General features: G+C 45.5%; 1 protein-coding gene across 3 annotated transcripts; it reads right to left on the bottom strand.

The window, feature by feature from the left end:
* Window positions 1-529: 529 nt before the first annotated feature.
* C23H20orf96 (chromosome 23 C20orf96 homolog) lies at window positions 530-18,086 on the bottom strand. Of its 3 annotated transcripts, none has more exons than XM_033094378.1 (11): window positions 17,927-18,086; window positions 17,604-17,652; window positions 16,915-17,032; window positions 10,404-10,513; window positions 6,331-6,489; window positions 4,592-4,691; window positions 3,480-3,637; window positions 3,298-3,399; window positions 3,052-3,138; window positions 2,290-2,408; window positions 530-1,690 (listed from the first exon to the last, which is right to left on the bottom strand). In XM_033094378.1, exons 1-11 carry the CDS (start codon window positions 17,956-17,958, stop codon window positions 1,630-1,632), a joined length of 1,095 nt encoding a protein of 364 aa, XP_032950269.1. In that variant the 5' UTR covers window positions 17,959-18,086; the 3' UTR covers window positions 530-1,629. The 3 variants fall into 3 exon arrangements, with proteins under 3 accessions (XP_032950269.1, XP_032950268.1, XP_032950267.1); XM_033094377.1 differs by having other exon boundaries at window positions 17,604-17,702; XM_033094376.1 differs by lacking the exon at window positions 17,927-18,086 and having other exon boundaries at window positions 17,604-17,786.
* Between the last annotated feature and the right edge of the window lie 900 nt (window positions 18,087-18,986).

Below are 18,986 nucleotides of genomic sequence, written 5' to 3' on the forward strand. Positions count from 1 at the left end.
CTGACAAGTCTTTCTGAATATGGTTTCTCTGAGGTGAGTTCTATGTATACCGTGTTGGGAACGTGGGTTGCTGCAGAGCAGGAGAGGAAGGGTGCCCCAGACGTGGCCCAAGGTCTCGGGCACAAGCAAGCCTGGGCCCTGAGGACCCCCAGAGGTTGCCTGAGTGCCGGGAGGGCCTTGGAGACGTGAGTCCCCTGGCGTGGAGAAGAGGGGACTTCTTCACAGAAGGTATGGTGTGGAAGGCAGTGTAATCCATCAGCAGAATAGTGCCCTCAGAGATGCCCACATTCTGACCCCTGAACCCTGTGAACAGCTTATGTTCCCTGGCAAAGGGGGACGGAGGTTGTAGATGAAATTCCGGTTACTAATCATCTGACTTTAAGACAAGGAGACTGTCCTGGACTATCTAGGTGAGCTCGACGTTACCAAAAAATGTCCTTAAATGTAGAAGAGGGAGGAAGCAAAGAAAACGTAATCACCTTAGAGAAGACTACATGTTCGTTTACGGACCGTGAGTAGAAATGGGGATAACAACAGAGCTGCCGGTGAGGAGTCAGAAGGAAATGAGAACCGTGCTCGTGAAACTGGGGGAAAGGGGCCCCTGTGACCTCGTGGCTTAGGGGACTGTGTCCTGCTAGGTGGAAAGTAGAGCTCACAAGCGATGAACTTGAGTCTTCAGCTGAGCGGATTTCCAAGAAAAGTGTTGAAGGCGAAGCCTGGTTTCTTCCTGCGGCGTATAGTAAAATGTGAGAAGAGAGATGAACTGAGGGAAGAACTGGGAACCCAAAAGCAACCAGGACTTGATGGTTTTGGAAAATACTCAAGCTACCACCGGGTCAAGGATGCTAATGAAGGAAAACATGCTCTAGAGAAAATGGGAAGAGTGTGGCTGTACAAACATTTGCTGGTAAGTAACTCAGAAAGATCAGGAGTTCAGAGTACTCAATCACACAAAAGGCTTTGAAATAAGCCCATGAAAAGACGCTCAATATCATTAGCCATTAGGGAAATACAACTGGAAACCCTCCGTGATACTACTTCACACGTATTAGGACTGCTATTATCAAAAAAAATAACAAGTGTGAGAATATGGAAAAATTGGACCCCTTGTGCATTGCGTGTGGGAACATAAAATGGTGGCTCTACAGCCACGCAAGCCCTGAAGGGTCTGACGGCTGGAAGCCACCTGCCTGCAGCACCCCCGGGAACCAGAACCACTGCTCCAGGGAGGGGGTAGTCCAGAGCCACAGAGTCAGGGAGACTCAGGCAGGGGGTTACTCTGGCATTTCTCGAGAAGATCTGAGCCCCAGAGGCAGTCAGCACAGCTGCCCCTGCATGAAGACAAAGTCCAGGGGTTCACCTACCCCAACTACAAGGCCTTGCTGGGAACGCCCAGGCACCGGCAAAGAGCAAATGCAAATCCAGCTTTATTGGTAAAAAGAAATGGTGGACTTGACTGGAAATTCCCACCTGGCCCAAGCCACACCACCACCTGGGACGAAGGGAGGGAAGGAGGGAAGGAACTGCAGACCAGGGTCTGACTGGGGATGTGGTCTTGAAAGGAGATGACTCAAGGCTCCAGGTATGGAGAAGAGGGCAGGGAGGAAAGGACGGCCATAGCCCTGTCATCTAGAAGGGTAGCACCTCTTCCACAGGAATGTTGAGGATGACGTCCATGTCTGGGGTGCACCTGGTAGGGAAGAGCAGAGGGGTGTGAGAAGCCAAGCAGGGGCGCCAGAGTTACAGAGGGGGGGGAGCACATTCTCAGGGGAGCCCTGCTTTCTAGAACACCGGTACTGACTTGGGGAGCCCCATCCCAAAATCTGTAACCTCGCAGCCTAACTGTGTAAACACGTGCACACGCACGCACACATCAAAAAAGCAACGGTTCGCAGGACCCCTACAGAGGTCTGAGGTTGAGAGGGAGCAGGAACTCGGTTCTAAAATGCTGGGACCCCTCAGGACAAGCGCTCTTTTTGGAGCCCGGATGACTGGTTTGGACACTTGGCTCCGTATCACCTTGTGCATCCTACTTCGCTCACAGCCTCCCTCCCCCAGTTGGCACCTATGCAACAAGCACTCACTATGTGACAGAGCCCAGGCAAGCCTGTTTTCTCATCTGTCAAAGGGGGGTAATAATTCCAACCACAGTCACTGGTAGGATTAAATGAGATCATGCTGGCATGTAATAACTGCTTAGTAAATGACAGGCATTCTTCTTTCCATACAAGTAGCAAGAGCAGTGGGTTCCCATCTAGTTTAAGAGGCAGCTATAAAAAGGTTACATACTTGGGTCTCCGAAGCAGAACGTCCGCAAACACAATCTCTCGGGGTTCCCGGATCTGCATTTGGAGCTTTTTAATCTCGGCCCTTAACATGGATATTTCCTCCTCAAACTGGTTGATAAACTGAGAGAGGCACAACAGGGGCAACTAAGAAGCCAAATGTCACCCAACCAAAGGGGGCAAAGGGCAAAACGAATGAGGAGGAGTAAAGCCATCTAGGTAAATGGCCTGGGCTTTGTCACGAGGACTTCCTGGACTCCAGAGAGGAGCCTCTCCAGGCAGGGCAGGGCTGGCTAGAAAGTTAATGACAATGTTCGATGGTCCTGAAAAAGGTGAGGGGATCATGGAGAATAGAGACAAGTTGCAAAGTGGGGGGCAGTACTAGATAATGAAGATTAATGAGGGCTGGTGGAGAATAACTGATGAAGGTGCAAGATAATGAAAATTAATGAGAGGGTGGTGATGGTGAAGGTCATTAGCACTCACAACGAGTGATGGTCAGTGACAAGAATTAAGGGACGACGATACGGGAAGATGCAGCAAAATGATGGCTGAGTGGCCATTCCTGGTGACATTGCTAATGGGTCATGACCAGCGACGCTGGTTTATGAGGCAAAGCCTAGGCCACCACCAATTCCCTTCTCAGATGAATGACGAGTGACCGATCCTGGGCACCAGCTCAGGACAAGCCTGACTCCCAAAGGTCCGGGACTGCCCACCCTGCTGCTCCCTCACAGAGAGACCATCACCATCCTTGCCCACTCACTTCTTTCAACTTGTCCCTGTATTTAATCATGTCCTGGCTTTCCTGGGTCTTCTGCAGAAGAGCCTCCTGATGGGGTTGCAGGGTTTTCTGTGAAGGAAGGAGAGTCTGGCCCCCACATGCCCCTTCCTGGGCAGCAGGGCACGGTAGAAGCTGGTGGGGCCACAAGAGGCCTGGAGGCAGAGGATGGGGAAGAAAGCAGGGCTAGAGGCAGGACCTGGATACCCACCGCAGCAGATGGCTACTCACCTCTATCAGAGCACTCAGAAACTTTTCTTTCTTCATCTGAATCTGATTAGACAAACACTCCAGGACCACTTTGTGCATCTCACGGAGGTCATCCAATTCATCCTGTGGGCCAGCAGGAGGGTGTTGGCCGCCAGCCCTGCCTCCCCACTGGTCCAACAGGGCAAAGCCAGGGGCTTACCTACCTGCTGGCTGTCCTTCACCTGCTGCAGCTGACGCACGAGATTGGCAATCTGGACCAATCTGACAGGATATTCATGGTCCATGTAAGTGCTCAGGAAGCTCACTTCCTCATGGGTCTTCTTGATCTTGGCATTCAGCTGCTCCAACTGCTGCTCCAGGTCTGGAGAGGTCAGGAGGGACAGGAGGCAGGATCCCCCCTTAAGGACCTCTCCCAGGAGATCCAGGAGGCAAACCTCTCCTTGGCCAATGGCGTGGGGTCTGGGCTGAAGCAAGGTCACACAAGGCTGGGAGATGGTGAAAACTTAAGCCCCCAGAGAGCCTTTTACCCCCCAAAGGAGTAGAGGCAACACTGGGTACAAAAGAGAAACGAAACTGGTGCAAGATCCCAAGACTACTCCCAACTCCACTGACTTGCTGTGTGACCCTCACCAGGACAGTCCCTCTCTGGACCTTAACCTCCTCATACACACACACACACACACACACACACACACACACACCCAAGGTAACCAAGCCATGGAGATGGGGTGACACTGGCTCCCAAGATACAACCACAGCAGGATGAAGACAAAGTCTATTCTGCTGTCCTCCTTGGAGGGGATCCCCAGTACCTGAGGCTGCCTGATACACCACCCCTCTGCTCAGAAAGCTTCTAGTCTGCTCAGGGGAAAGAAGCCACAGGCTCAGCAAGATCAATGCCAGGAGACCTGGGATCTGGCCCAGAGCTGACTCCCAGAGGGACCTTGGCAGAAAACAGAGACAAGCTGGGGTTGGATTCTGGCTCCTAGGTATAGATGCGTAAACTTCGGCTGGCTACTTAACTTCCCTTAGCCTCAGTTTTCCTCATCGGTAAAATGGGAGAACAGTCCCTGCCTCACATGTGGTTGTAATGACTGAGAATATACCCAGAATGAAGACACATGGGGCATGGAAGTACTAAATGCTCCACAGGCAAGCTATTAGCTCTGGATCTTAGCAATTCCATCTGCCTAAGAAGGGAGACGATGGGCCTGATGGGTTCCAGGGCGCCAGGTACAAGGTGAGTGCCCTACAGCTGACCGACCTCCCCAGACAGCCCGGTGAGGATCAAGGAGTTTGCCCCAGGGATTCTTACAGCTTATCTTGGATTGCTGCTTCTCCTCCAGTTCCTGCAGCTCACACTTCGTCTGCTGCATCTCCTTCCTGTTTGAGTACTCCAAAATGTTGACCATGTTCTGTGGAAGTGGTGGTGTGAGCTCACCCCACCGAGAGCATGGCCTCTCAGGGGACTCAGCACCTCCTCAGAGTCCTCACGCCAACCCCAGTCCCAAGCCCAGGAACCTGACCAGAGGCTGGAAAGCAGTCACCTGCCGCCCTGCCCCCTCCCAATGTTATTTAACTGCCTGTGACCGCACTAGAAGGAGAGTTTGATGTGGACAAGGTGTCCCACTGATCACTGTTTCCCAAAGGCAAACAAGAAGCATTCAGGATGGACAAAAAGTGTATGAATGGATCAATGACAGAAAATCAGACAATGACTTTGTCTAGGTATGGAGAATATTCTATTAAGTTTCCTTGGTCTAAATAACTCTGTATGTCCTTGGTCTCTGTTATAGATTCAACTGTGGCCCCCCACCCAAAAAAGAAAAGTTCCTATATTGAAGCCCTAACTCCTAATGTGATTGTATTTGGAGATAAGGCCTTTAGAAAGGTAATTAATGATAAATGAGGTCAAAAGGGTGGGGCCTTAATCTAATAGCACTAGTGTCCTTATAAGAGGAAGAAACACCAGAGATCTGTCTCACTCTGGGTGAGCACAGAGGAAAGGCCATGTGAGAACACAGCAAGAAGACAGCTATCTGCACCCCAAGGAGAGAGGTCTCATCAGACATCATCCCTCCTGGCACCTTGATCTTGGACGTCCAACCTCCAGAACTATGACAAAATAAATTTCAGTTGTTTAAGTCACCCCTGGTCTGTGGTATTTTGTTACGGCAGCCCAAGCAGGCCAATTCAGTCCCTGAAGACTTAATTTTCTCATCTCAGACTCCGGAGAGCTCAGTCTCTCTTCTCCCTGGGCAGACTGCAGTCAAAAGGGAATCACTTCTCCATTAAACGATTTTCTCTGACTCTTCTCAAGCCCAGACTCCTGGGTCCCCTGTGAACTTTCAACCTCTCACCACAGCTTCACCTAGCCTCTCCTAACCAAAGATATTCCCTGGGCTCTCTGCAAAGGCACTCTTCACCCACAGACCAGAAGTGCCACCACTGAATGAGTGAGGGTGGTAATCACAGAGTGGTGTAAGGAACACAGATTCTGGCATCAGACAGCCTGGGCTCAATTCCCAACTCTGACCTTGCTAACTGGGTGATTTGGGGAGTGATCTTCAGCAAGTCACCTAGCCTCTCAGTGTTTCCATTTCTTCGTATGTAAAATAAAGATAATAATAATGCCCACCGACACGGTTGTTGAAAAGATTATACAAGTATATACAAAGCACACAGTAGTACACCATATATTTGCTGCTGGTGGTGGTGAGAGCAGCCACTTTCTTCTTACACACCTACTGTGTGCCAAGTACAACCCCCCTTAGGGCTGAGTGCTATTGAGCCCTATTTTACAGAGCTCAGAGCTTAACTCAAAGTCTTTCAGCTAATAAGTGCTAGCTTTGGGATAAGTCCCCCATCCAAGTCTGATTCCAAAGCCCAGGTAGGTAGGGGGAAGCGTGTAAGCGGTGTTATCTTCCACAGAAGCGGCTGTGCAACCGGCCGGGAGAGGCCAGGAGAGGGCGCCAGAGCGCTCAGGAAGGCGGCGCAGTGGGCAGGACCGAGGCACAGAGAGCAGAGGCGGGGCTGAGGGACACGGGGCCTCACCCTAAGGATGTTCTGCTGCTGCAGCATCTCGCGCACGTTCTGGGCCGCGCTGTCCTCCATGTCCTGGATGGTCTTGATCAGCTCCTGATTGAGCTTTGTGAGAAAATCCTCCTGGTTGCGGAGCTCCTGGAGTGAGGTCTGCCGGTTCCTGAGCATCGTCTGCCAGCAGAGGGAAGGGGATGGGAGGCGGTGCCGCGCCAGGCGGGTGGAGCCTCGGGGAGCCTGAGGACCACTTCCTTCCCAACGAACACTCGCCCCCTTGTGGCCTCGACTGGTAAATGCGACCTGTGCTGGGAGGCGGTTCCCCATTGTCTGCGGGTCAGAGCATCCGTTCTAAAATGCCTATTTTCCTATAATTTTACATCTCTGAGGTGGGCAGGTATCTTACAATTGGTGCATGTCGCAATCTAATTGACGAATATTTTATTAGGGAGTAAATAAAATAAAGGTGTGCCTCACTATCAATGGCTTCTTAGAACCAATGAAATATAGCAGTAGTAATCATTATAATAGAAAATGACCCAGGTAGGTAAGAAGGTGGCAGAGGTGATGAGCCATGTCTGGGGAGGCAGAGTGTCTAATAATTGCTACCATTTCTTAACAGGCAGCTGAACTGAATGAGTACTCTCTCATTTCATACAACACCCCTGTGGAAAGAATGAGGGTCTGATTGATTGACTCGCCTAAAGTCATCCTCAGCAATTACACAAAATCTACAACAATAACAATTGGTGAGGGCCTACTATGTGCTGGGCACGTGCCTTACTCAGCACATGGTAAACAGTATCAGTTCACCCTCCAACAGCCCTATGCTTACTGACTCTATTTTACTGAGAGGTGGAAGCTCAGACAGGATAAGCAACTTGCCCAAAGCCACACAGGCAGGACGTGGTGGCACTGGAACTGGAAAGGCTGACTTCTGACCCCCAGTGTCTGTCTTTCCACTACACTAATACAAGGAACTGAGAGAGCTTCAAGCTGCAAGGCATGGCTGAACCTCAAAGTGATTAAGACGTGGATGTTAGGCCAAGACACACCTTGGTTCAAATCCCAGCTCTGCCACTTACTACCTAAGGGAAACAGGGCAAGTTAGGCCCCCCGAGTCCCACTATACTCGTTGTAAAGGTGAGGAAACTATTCTACTTCAGAAAGCTGCTGTAAAAATAAATGAGATCATATTCACAATCAAGCCACCTCGTGGCAATGCCTCGCACACTCAGCGTGTACTCAGTGAACGGGAGCTGACAGCCCTCTCACCGGCTCTAACCCTCCACCTCCGCCATCCCTATGCGCTCCCTTCTTTATTCCTTCTTTTTCCTCATTTCTGTCCTTTGCTAGAATCTGCCCCCCCCAGCCCTAAACACCCATTTTCCTCACATTAATAATCAGAATAATAGGGCACACCTATGGAGTGCTTATTATGTGCCTGAAACTACTAAGCACATCACCGGCACTACCTCACTTGACACTTTTATTAGCCCCACTTTAAAGAAGCAGAAACCGAGGGTCAGAAAGATTCAGTAACTTACCTAAGGTCACACATAGCAGAGCTGTTGTCCTTGGAAGTCTGAGCTCCTAGCCACTCCACTACCTTGCCTCCACATCTCCAGACCAAAATATCTCCAAAAATGGCCCACAGGGACCAGAAGTATCTTGTGAAAAATGCCGGTCTCCAAGTCTCAGACCCACTGAGCCAGCACCGCTGGGGCTGGCGCCAGGAATCTGTACTCTTACCACACCCCACTCCCGGTGCTTCTGATAAACTACAGGATTAATGACCACTGCTCTAGAAATGGATTTTCCCTAACCACTAGATCTAGTATAGAAACCCTTCTTTGCTTCCTTCCTGACCCTTACCCCAATTTGCAATTACATAATTCCACTCTGTAATTATGTCTCTCCCTTTCCCAATTTATTTTTCTCCTAGAGCTTATCACCACCCAATATAACAGGTATTTTTCTTATTATCCTGTTTCCTATCTGTCTCCCCTACTAGAATGTTACAGCCAACAGGGCAGGGCATTGGTTTGTCACAGCTCTATCTCCAGCACAGAGGACAGTACCTAAAGGTTCTAAGTATGGGTTGAATAAGCTGATGTGTACCTATTCTTTGGGTTTTAAAAATTCATTTATTGTGTGTCTTCCCACTAATGTATAAGCTCCATAATAGCACAAATTCTGACACATGTTCATGGCTGTGTCCCCAACCCCCAGCATGGAGCCTGGCACATAGTAGGCACTCTCTCAACAGTTATAGATTAAATAAATAATCATACTGAGGCTGAGAGGCAGAGTCGAGATCCTACTCCATCTCCAAAAACGAACCAACTGGGTAGTTTCTGCTCCCTTCCTGTATTTCCCCCGTGTCTCCACAAGTCCATTCTCCACACAGTAGCAGCCCAAGGACTGCTGAAAAAACCTGAGTCAAATCACATCCCTTCTCTAGTCAGAATCCTCCAGGGTCTTTCTGTCTTACTCATCGTAACAACACAAAGCCTAATCACGGACTGCAAGGCCATATACAAGCTATTCCCCTTAACCTCACACCCCGCCATCTTTCCTCCTCATCACCTGCTCCAGCCACACCAACTTACCACCAACCTCAGGGCCTTTGCACTTGTGATTCCTCTGCCTGGAACATTTCTCCCTCAGATGCCACGACCGTCGCAGCCTTCCCTGATCACCCCGTCTAAAACAGTCACAGCCACTCCTTCCTCTGTGCCTCTCTAGTCCCCTAACCTTAGCTTCATGCTTCTTTATAGCTCTTAGCATCACACATATTTGTCTTGTACATTGTCTGCCTCCACCAGTAGAATGTGAGCTACCTAATGTCAGAGTCCACACCACTGGTGAATCCCCACACTTAGAACAGGGCCTGGTACATAGCAGCTGCTCAATAAATATTTGTTGACTAAACAAATGAATGATTACAAGATTGTACACCTGAAGCTGTATTGTACACCTGAAGCTGAAGCTGAATAATACTGAACGTCAACTATAATTTAATATATATATAGTCACAGGATGTGGAGTACAGCATAAGGAATAGTCAATAGAATTATAACAGCGATATACGATGTCAGAGGGGTAGTAGATTGGGGGAGGAAGGTTATCACTTTGTGAGAGGTGTAAATGTCTAAACATTACATTGTTTTATATACCTGAAACTAATTTAAAAAAAAAAAAAAAACAAGAGACAGTATTAGGAACTGGTTAGGAGCACAGGTTTCAGAGCCAAATTGTCCAAGTTCATGTTTTATATCGAATGAAAACACATGAACCCTTCTAAAGTCAGGATAAAAATCACATCAGAAATATGAGTTCCTCCTTTAAGAATGCTACACTGCCTCTAAGCCATTTTGCAAAACTGAAAGTTAAAGGCAAAAAAAGGTTTCAAAGCAAATACCTGTTTCCCTATTTCTTTATATAGTAGTCATTCCTCGTTGAGCCATTAAACACTTTTTTGGAGAAGTTGGACTTATTCTATAGTATTTTGCAGTACTTACAGTGTTTAGTATTTTACTTTCTGCTGTAGATATGAAAGCCCCCTCTTCTTTTAGTCATTTCAAATACTCTGAAACATTGTTCAGAAGCCATGAAAAACAGTGGATGGTGAGAAAATTAATTATCCAAATTGTATCAGTGGATGTGAAAAATTTAACAGTAAACTTCTAAGTCTTGTTCCAAGGTACACTGTATTCCATGAAAGAAATTTACTGGAAATTTTTAAATGAACAAACCACTGGATTGCATTCCTAATGCAGTGACATAAAAAGGAGGGATTCTGATTGTTTCCCTGAGTCTTAAACACAACGGCACTTTGCTTAAGTGGCTTTGACTCCCGGTGCTCCCATTTTCTAGCTGTATAACACGGTACAAGTCATTTCTCTCCCTGCACCTCAGTTTCCCCATATGTAGAATAGGGACGAAGATAAGCATGCCCACAGGGTTGCTTTGAGGAGGAAATGAGTCAAGTCGGACACCCATAAAACACTCGGTGCATGTTTGCTACCACTATCCCCCCGCCCCCGGCCCCTGCCCCGGGCCCCGGTGCCTGTGCATGCTCCTCTCACCCTCATTAGCCGGACTCTGGCCTGTGTCTTCCCAGAGTCCAAATTCCTTCTGCGCAGCTCTCGTGGATTCCTCAGCTGGCTTGTCATCAACATGGTGGGCTTGGAATACCCTAGGGCATGAGAAAGGGCAAAGAGTGAGGGTACAGGCAGGCCTGGGGTCAGGTCCCAGGGAGTGCACCGTCCACGAGAGATGGCCCGGGCCCCAGCCCCACCCACTCAGTGCCTTCTAATGTGTGACAGTGAGACAGAGGATGAAACTCACATCCATCAGTAAGCTCCTGGGCTCCACTCTGGGCCTTGATATAAGGGATGGAGAGGCCCAGGAGAATTTCACATATCACAGTGACTGTAGGTATGGACAGGAAATAGCCAGGCGCCCCTAATCTCTCCCACCAACCTGGCCAGTGGCAAGCTCAAATAGGGCAGGGGTTAAGAGCAAGAACTAATGAGCCAGACAGCCTGGGTTTGAATCCGGGCTCTGCCTTCTACCAGCTCTGTGACCTTGGGCAGGCCACATGACCTCTCTGTCCCTCAGATTCCCCATCTGTAAAATAAGAATAATCATCATGTGTACCTCATAGGGTTGTCTTGAAGATTAAGCAAGAAGTTACTATACTTTACAGTGTTTGGAATAGTACCTAACACATATTCAGTGCTGAATATACACTACTAGTTGTCACTGTTATTACTAATGACCTGAGAATTGGGACCAGGACCACGCCACCAGACAAAGGCACAGGAGCTATGCAAAACTCCAACTGGCTGTCCATGAAGTACCTATAAAAGCTGTGGTCCTGCCAGATAAGGAGTAGAGGAAAATAATTCAGATCAGAGTAAGGCATTTGGAGGGCATATTCTTAGAATCCCTGCTTCCTCTCATGGTGTCCTGCACCAGCATGAAGCAAGTCACCCAAATCATCACAAATGCTGCAGCTGTACTCTCAGCCCCCACCAAAATCCCTGCTCCACGTGCAACCCAGTTCACTTCAGAGAAATGTTATTTCTTTAATGGATCAATATCCTTAACCCTGGAAAATTTTAGTATTAAATATTGAAGTAATTGAGTCAATTAAGATAATTTTATGTGAAAGTTATGAATTATTTCTACAGTAGTCCCCCCTGAACTGCGGTTTCTCTTTCTGCGGTTCCAGTTACCCACGGTAAACTGTGGTCTGAAAATATATAATGGAAAATTCCAAAAATAAACAATTCCAAGTTTTAAATTGTACAGTGTTCTGAGTGGTATAATAAAATCTCACACCATGCCGTTCCACTCTGTCCCGGGAGGGACGTGAATCATCCCTTTGTCCAGCCTCTCTATGCTGTATATGTTCCCCGCCTGTTAGTCACTTAGTCGCTCTCTGGGTTATCAGATCCACTGTCTCAGTACAGCAGTGCTTGTGTTCAAGTAACCCTTGCTTTACTTAACAATGGCCTCAAAGCACAAGAGTAGTGATGCTGGCAATTCGGACATGCCAAAGAGAAACCGTAAAGTGCTTCCTTTAAGTGAAAAGGTGGAACCTCTCAACAAGAAAAAAAAAAAAAATCACATGCTGAGGTTGCTAAGATCTATGATAAGAACGAATCTTCTATCCATGAAATTGTGAAGGAGGAAAAAGAAATTCGTGCTAGTGTTGCTGTCGCACCTCAAACAGCAAAAGTTACAGCTGCATAAGTGCTTAGTTAAGATGGAAAAGGCATTAAATTTGGGGGTGAAGACGTGACATTGTCATGGCTCAATGATCCTCCTTCTGACATATCATCAGAAGGTCAATGTAGTCTAATGCTATGTCACAAGGCCTATGCCATTCACCTCACTTCATCTCATCACGTAGGTACTGTATCATCTCCCATCATCACAAGAAGCGTGAGTAAGGTACAAGACATTTTGAGAGCAAGAGACCACATTCACATAACATTTATAACAGCATATTGTTATAATTGTTCTCGTTTATTATTATTGTTATTCATCCCTTACTGTGACTAATTTATAAATTAAACTTTATCATAGATGTACATGTATAGGAAAAAGCATAGTATGTATGGGGTTTGGTAATATCCACAGTTTCAGGCATACACTGGGGGTCATGAAACTTATCCCCCACAAATAAGGGAGGACTACCGTATATATCTGGGGTCTAATTGTATTGTTTAAGAGATGGAATGATTAATAGTTTAAACTTATGGTTCTAATTTAAAATGTGTAAATGAGATTTTGATTTAGATTTAAGTTGAAAGGTTTAAGACACTCTTATTAAATTACCGAAACTTTTAAAAGAACCTAAGATTACCCATATTTAGAAATTTATTTATTACATGTACAAGAATTATTTCAATACCCAATGTTTTTGGTAATCAGGCAAGTAAACTATTTGAAAATGAAAATGAATATATAAAAACTTTAAATGTGGCTTGAAAGGTTTAGGGGAATTTAATTAACCAAGTTCCAAAATCCCCCTTACAAATATTCATAAAAATAATAAGATTTGTAAGTTGAACTTAAGTACCTAGTAAGATTTGTAGCTTTAATAATGGGTACATCTTCTCCTTAGTGGTAGCAGCCGCACAGCTCATCATACCAGCATGGGCCAGGGAGCTGTGTTCTACAGAACTAGACTGAGAAACAAAGCTTGAACAGGAGTGGAGGGGGGAGGCGGAAGAAGGGGGAAAAATAATAACATAGAGAAATTCTATGTACCTTTAACTCGGCTTCTCCCAATGGTAGCACGTTGCAACACTAAGTACAATATCACAACCAAGATATTGACTTTAAGACGAACAGAACAGTTCCATGACCACAAGGATCGCTCACCTTGCCTTTTACAGCCATACCCACTTCCCTCACCTTACCATCCTCCCCCACCGCTGTCCCTAACGCCTGGCAATCACTATTCTGTTCCCCATGTCTACAATTTTGTCATCCCCAGAGTGTCATATAAATGGAATCTTACAGTATGTAACTTCTGGGATTGACCTTTGTCACCCAGCAATTCTCTGGAGATTCATCCAAGTTATTGAGTCTATCAATAGTTCTTTCCTTTTTATTGCTGAATAGTGTTCCATGATATGGATGTACCATAGATTGTTTAACCATTCACCCACAGAAGGACATCTGGATTGTTTCCAGTTTGCAGGTTTTATGAATAAGACTATGAAATGTTCATGCACTGGTCTTTGTGTGACCGTTAAGTTTTCATTTCTATGGAATAAATGCCCAAGCGTGCACTTTGTGAGATCATTATGATAACTGCATGTTTAGTTTCATTAGAAACCCATACTCTTTCCCAGAGAGGCTGTTCCATTTTACCTTCCCACTAGCAATGAATGCATGATCCAGTTTCTCGTCTTTGCCGGCATTTGGTCTTAACACTATTTTTCATTTTAGCCATTCTGATAGATGTGCGGTGACATCTCATTATAGTTTAATTTGCACATCCCTAATGGACAATGATGTTGAACATCTTTCCATGTGCTTATTTACAGTCTATATATCCTCTTTGATCGAATGTCTCTTCATGTCCTTTGCCCATTTTCTGACTGAGTTGTTTTTCTGTTGAGTTTTGAGATTTCTTGATAAACTGCTATTCTACATAGCAGTCGTGTCAGATATGTGGTTTGCAAATATTTTCTCCAAGTCTGTAGCTTCTCTTTTCATCCTTTTAACAGTCTTTCACAGAAAAGCTTTCAATTTTGATGAAGTCCAACTTATCCATTTGTTTCATTTTTCTTTTATGGATCAAGTTGTCGGTGTATAGCTTAAGAGCTCTTCACTTGGTCCCCAAAATTTTTCTCCCTTGGTTTTCTCTGAAAGTTTTACATTTTTACATTTTGCATTTAACTTTTATTTCATTTTATATTCACATTTTGAGTTAATTTTTGTGTAAGTTCTGAGACTTAAATTGAGGTTCCTTTTTTTCCCTATGGATGTCCAATTGCTTCAGCACCATTTGTGGAAAAGGCTTTTTTTCCTCCCCTGAATTGTTTTTGCACCTTTCTCAAAAATCAAGACCAAAAAAAAAGTTAAAAAAATCAGTTGGGCATATTTGTGTGGCTCTATTTCTGGTTTCTCTATTCTGTTCCATTGATCTATGTATCTATCTCTCTGCCAATACTATGCTGTCTCGATTATTATAGTTATACAGTAGGCCTTAACATCACGTAAAGTGATTCTTACCACGTTCTTCTTTTTTCAAAACTGTCTTATCTATTCTAGGGTCTTGCTTTTCTATATAAATTTTAGAATAAACCTGTCTATATCTACAAAATATCGCTGGTATTTTGACAGGAACTGCATTAAACATATAAATCAATTTGGGGAGAACTGACATCTTTACCATGTTGAGTCTTCTGCTTCATGAACACAGTATGTCTCTACATTAAATTCGGTCTTCTTTGATTTCTTTCATCAGCATTGTGTAATTTTCAGCATATACGTCCTGTACATGTTTTGTCAAGTTTATACCTCAATATTCCATTTTCTTTGGAGTGCTTATAAATGTACTATTTTTAACTTTGGTTTCCACATATTCATTGTTAGTACATAGAAATGTGATTGCTTTTTGTGTGTTGTGCTTGTATGAACTCCCTTAGTAATTCTAGTTTCTTTTAGATTTAGTAGATTCCTTAAGATTATCTATGTCGCCAGTCATGTCATCTGTATATGAGGGCCGCCAAATAATTCTGATTCATCTCAGTGTTGGTATCTGTCTTTTCTCATTCATATTGTGATTTTCCTTATTCTTGGTATGGCAAGTGATTATTCTTGTACCTGGATGTTGTAGATATTACTCTGGATACTGTGTAATCTTTTTTTAGCAGACAGTCCCCTGTTGAGATGTAGCATGAAGGCCATATGATTGTGTATGCTCACCTTGGCAGCCCACCTTCTTCTCTCCAGTTTCAGAGTCTTTCTGTTTGTTGTGTTACATCCAGGGTTTTTCAGTTGTAAAAGGAAGGACTACGAAGGTACGGGGCTACTCCATCTTGGTAAAATCGGCTGATTTATCTTTTTTAATACACAAAAGGTACCCTCAAGATATGCTCCCAACCTAAGTTTCAGTTTCCTCATCTGTAAAATGGTGGGGACACTATCTCCCAGGTCATTGGAAGGAGAGAATGAGATGGTGACCTCCTTCTGTCTCAAGTGTACGTAAAGTTTTGTGTAGTTACATGTTTGAGGTTGGGACCGTGAACTCCATGTTGCTATGAACCCAATCTATCTCCTTCACTGTGAGCCAACAACAGCCCAATGCGAGGCACATTGAATGTGAGGCTTTTATTGAATGAATACAGATAGGAAAGAATGAATGAAGCCTATCACAAAGAAATATAAACACAAAGAATATCTCGCAGGTTTTTATAATGCTGAATTTTCCAAGAAAGCAGCTATAATCAAGAGAAAGATTGTGCTTTGTTTGTTTAGAACTTTACCAAGAGATGGCAGCACTTTGGAAATCATGGCTGTAAAGAAAAAGTCCCCCTAGTATTTGAGTCCCAGTATGTTCCCATGTGTCAGTCTGCATTTGCAATGGTTCCATTCACCAAGACTCACATCTATGAGTAAGCTTCTGCCTCCTTTATCATGTCTTCTGGTGGAGTCCATCCTGAGCATTTACATACTGAAATATATGCTATTTTACTATAAATAACTCCCCTTTTACTTTTCCTTTATTTTACAATTAGGGCATTATATTAACTTTTATTACATAGATAGATGTTTATTTCAGGATACTGAAGGAATATTCCAAAATATTTGTTATTAAAAGGAGTTGGGTCTGATAAGGTTGAGTAAACAATGCATTAACAGAGACCTTCTCATTTAATTCTCACAACAATCCTATCAGATAAGTGTTAGTGTCTTCATTTTACAAACAAGAAAATTACAGCTCAGAGAGATGAATGACTTTCCCAAAAGAGTAAATGGCAGAGCCAAAATTTGAAGACATGTCTGCCTGAGCCAAGGTCTCAGAACTCCCCTGGGACGCATGACAATGAAGTGGCAGAGATTATCCTGAGTTCATCAGACCCTCTTTTCTTTTCCTTCTGGACATACAGCTGGGCTACATTTCCCATCTGCCCCTGTGGTTAGGGGTGGTCATATGACTGAGTTATGGCCACTGGAATATGCGTGGGAGTGATATGTGTCACTTCAAATCTGGGCCCTGAAAAAAACTGCCCACAATATCATCCATATTCTTGCTCTCTCTCTGTTCCCTCTGCCAGCTGGATGCCTTACAAAATGTCTGCACCACAACGTTAAAAGAGCCTGGATCCCTGAATGATGATGTAGAAAAGACTAACTCCTACTCCCCAACCCCCACCCACATAAATACATTACATAAACACATTTGACATAGATGAGACATAAGCTTCTGTATTAATACTTGAAGTCTGGGGATTGTTCATTACAGCAGTTAGCTTACCTTAATATAAATGATGTCACCAAGGTCTAAGAGCATCCATTCCATCCTGTCCCCAACCCCCATACCAGCCCCCAAGTACCTCTACCTACCTGGCAGGACGCTAATCAAAGTTTTCATTTTGTTTTTCTTATGGCCACTGGTTTGTAGGACTGGAGGCAGAGTAGATGGCTTGATTTTCTGCTTGGACTGCTGCCATGGAAGATAATCCTACCAAACATGACACAATCAGTCACACAGCCTGGTGGGTTCAGATCCCAGCTTACAGATATTTGTGGCCTTCAGCAAGTGACTTTACTTCTCTGAGCCTCAATTTTCTCATCGGTAAAGTGAATCTAATTAGAAAACCTACCTCGATAGGTTGGTGCAAGGATCCTGAGAGGTATTTGTAAAGCATGTAACAAGTGCTCCACAAATGTTGGCTATCATCCTTTTTATCAGCCAGCCAGAACTTACTAAGCACATCCAGGCTGTGAGAGGTGCAAAGAACTGTGAGAAACAGAAAGCGCAGAAAAGACCCAACAGGGAAGCAGAGTTGCAATCAGAGATAAATAAGAGAACAGCATAATATACCCTTACATTCTGATAAGGTGGTGAGAAAACTGAAGTTCAGAGGCATGCCCCGGGTCCCACAGCAAACGTGTGACACAGCAAGGCCTGGAATTCAGGTCTCCAGACTCTCTCACCCCGGAGGGTCACCACTGCCGGGGTGGAGGGCAGATGGACTCCAGGCCCAGGGTCAGGAAGTCCCCGGTCCCCGCCCTAGCCCTCCCATACTCACCGCAATCTGGGACTTGTGGATTGTGGAGCGACTCCCAAAGTGGCTGGGTCTGGAAGAGTGAGGGCAGGAAAGAACTTCCTTCATTCCCAACCCCTGGCGCTGCAAGCAGCAAACATGAAACAGTCCTGGGGTCTAGACCCCAAAACCACAATGCACTAGAAACACGATCCAAGCCAGTACCCAGAGAACAGGAGGGCGAGGCGGGGCTAGGGAGATGTGGGTGGAGAGAGGGCGGGGTCAAGAGACTGCGGGAGGACCGGCCAGAGAGGTTTGGGGGGGCGTGCACGCGCACCCCGCCACCCTGCAATGCTCCTTTTACCTACTTCGGAAAGACACGTGCCATTGGGGAAAACATAAGAAGAGTCGTGAGTCCGTGAGGCCCTGATCTCTTGGGATGCCTATTTATTCCACTTCTCCAACTTCCTTGTCTCAGAGTGGATCGCGCAGTAACCTCGGCCACTCAAACTTAACGAGGCCAGACGCTTCCTCGTGTCTCCGTCTCCAAGGAAACGGACGCAGACTACCGAGCGCCTAGAGGGACTAATCTCACAGGGCAAAATGTAGCTTTCTCCACATTCTTCTCAACTTGGTTTCAAATACCCCTCAGCTGGCCCCGCCCAACATCCTAAAGAATTATGTCATATTTCTCCTCTCATCAAACCCACATCACTTCCTTCCCCCTCCTTACTCTTGGCTAATTAATGACTGTGCTTCCTATTTCACTAAGACGGCCGTGGGGATCAGTAAACTCACAAGGTCACATCACCTCATTTATTTACCCACCTACTTGCCTCCCTCCTGTAACTATGTATAAACTGCCTACTAAGACTGATTCCTACAATTGTGCACTGAGTGCTATCCTCTCATCTTCACTAAGCTATTGCCCCAGCAATTCTCTCCTTTTTTCCCATCATCCTCTCCTCTGCATTACTCCCATCAGCATAACATGTTTTAATTTCTTCTCTTTTTAAAAAAGTGACTACTTCCCATCCAGCTTCCCTCCCATTTCGGCTTCACTTCACAGCAACACTCCTAGAGAGGTTTCCCTACTCTACTCATATTTCCCATTCCTTTCTGCCCCTTCAGTTAGGCTTTCACTCTCCACAGAAACTGCCCTTGTCAATGCCACCAGTGGCCTCCACTTAGCTAAAACGCATGGTCATCTCTCAGTCCTCATCTTACTTGGCCCATCTGCAGTATTTGACACAATGGACCACTCCGTCCTTGACACACTTCCTAAACGTGACATCCAGGAAGCCACGTTCCTACCTCCTTTTCTGGTTCATCCTCTTCTCCCTTTATTATCAGATTGCCCCAGGACTCAGATCTGGCCCCCTCTTTTTCTCTATCTGCTTTCACTCCATGTGCTCCCTTCTAATCTTG

This window comes from Rhinolophus ferrumequinum, chromosome 23, assembly GCF_004115265.2.
Source record: "Rhinolophus ferrumequinum isolate MPI-CBG mRhiFer1 chromosome 23, mRhiFer1_v1.p, whole genome shotgun sequence".
In the NCBI taxonomy this organism is placed as follows: Eukaryota; Metazoa; Chordata; class Mammalia; order Chiroptera; family Rhinolophidae; genus Rhinolophus; species Rhinolophus ferrumequinum.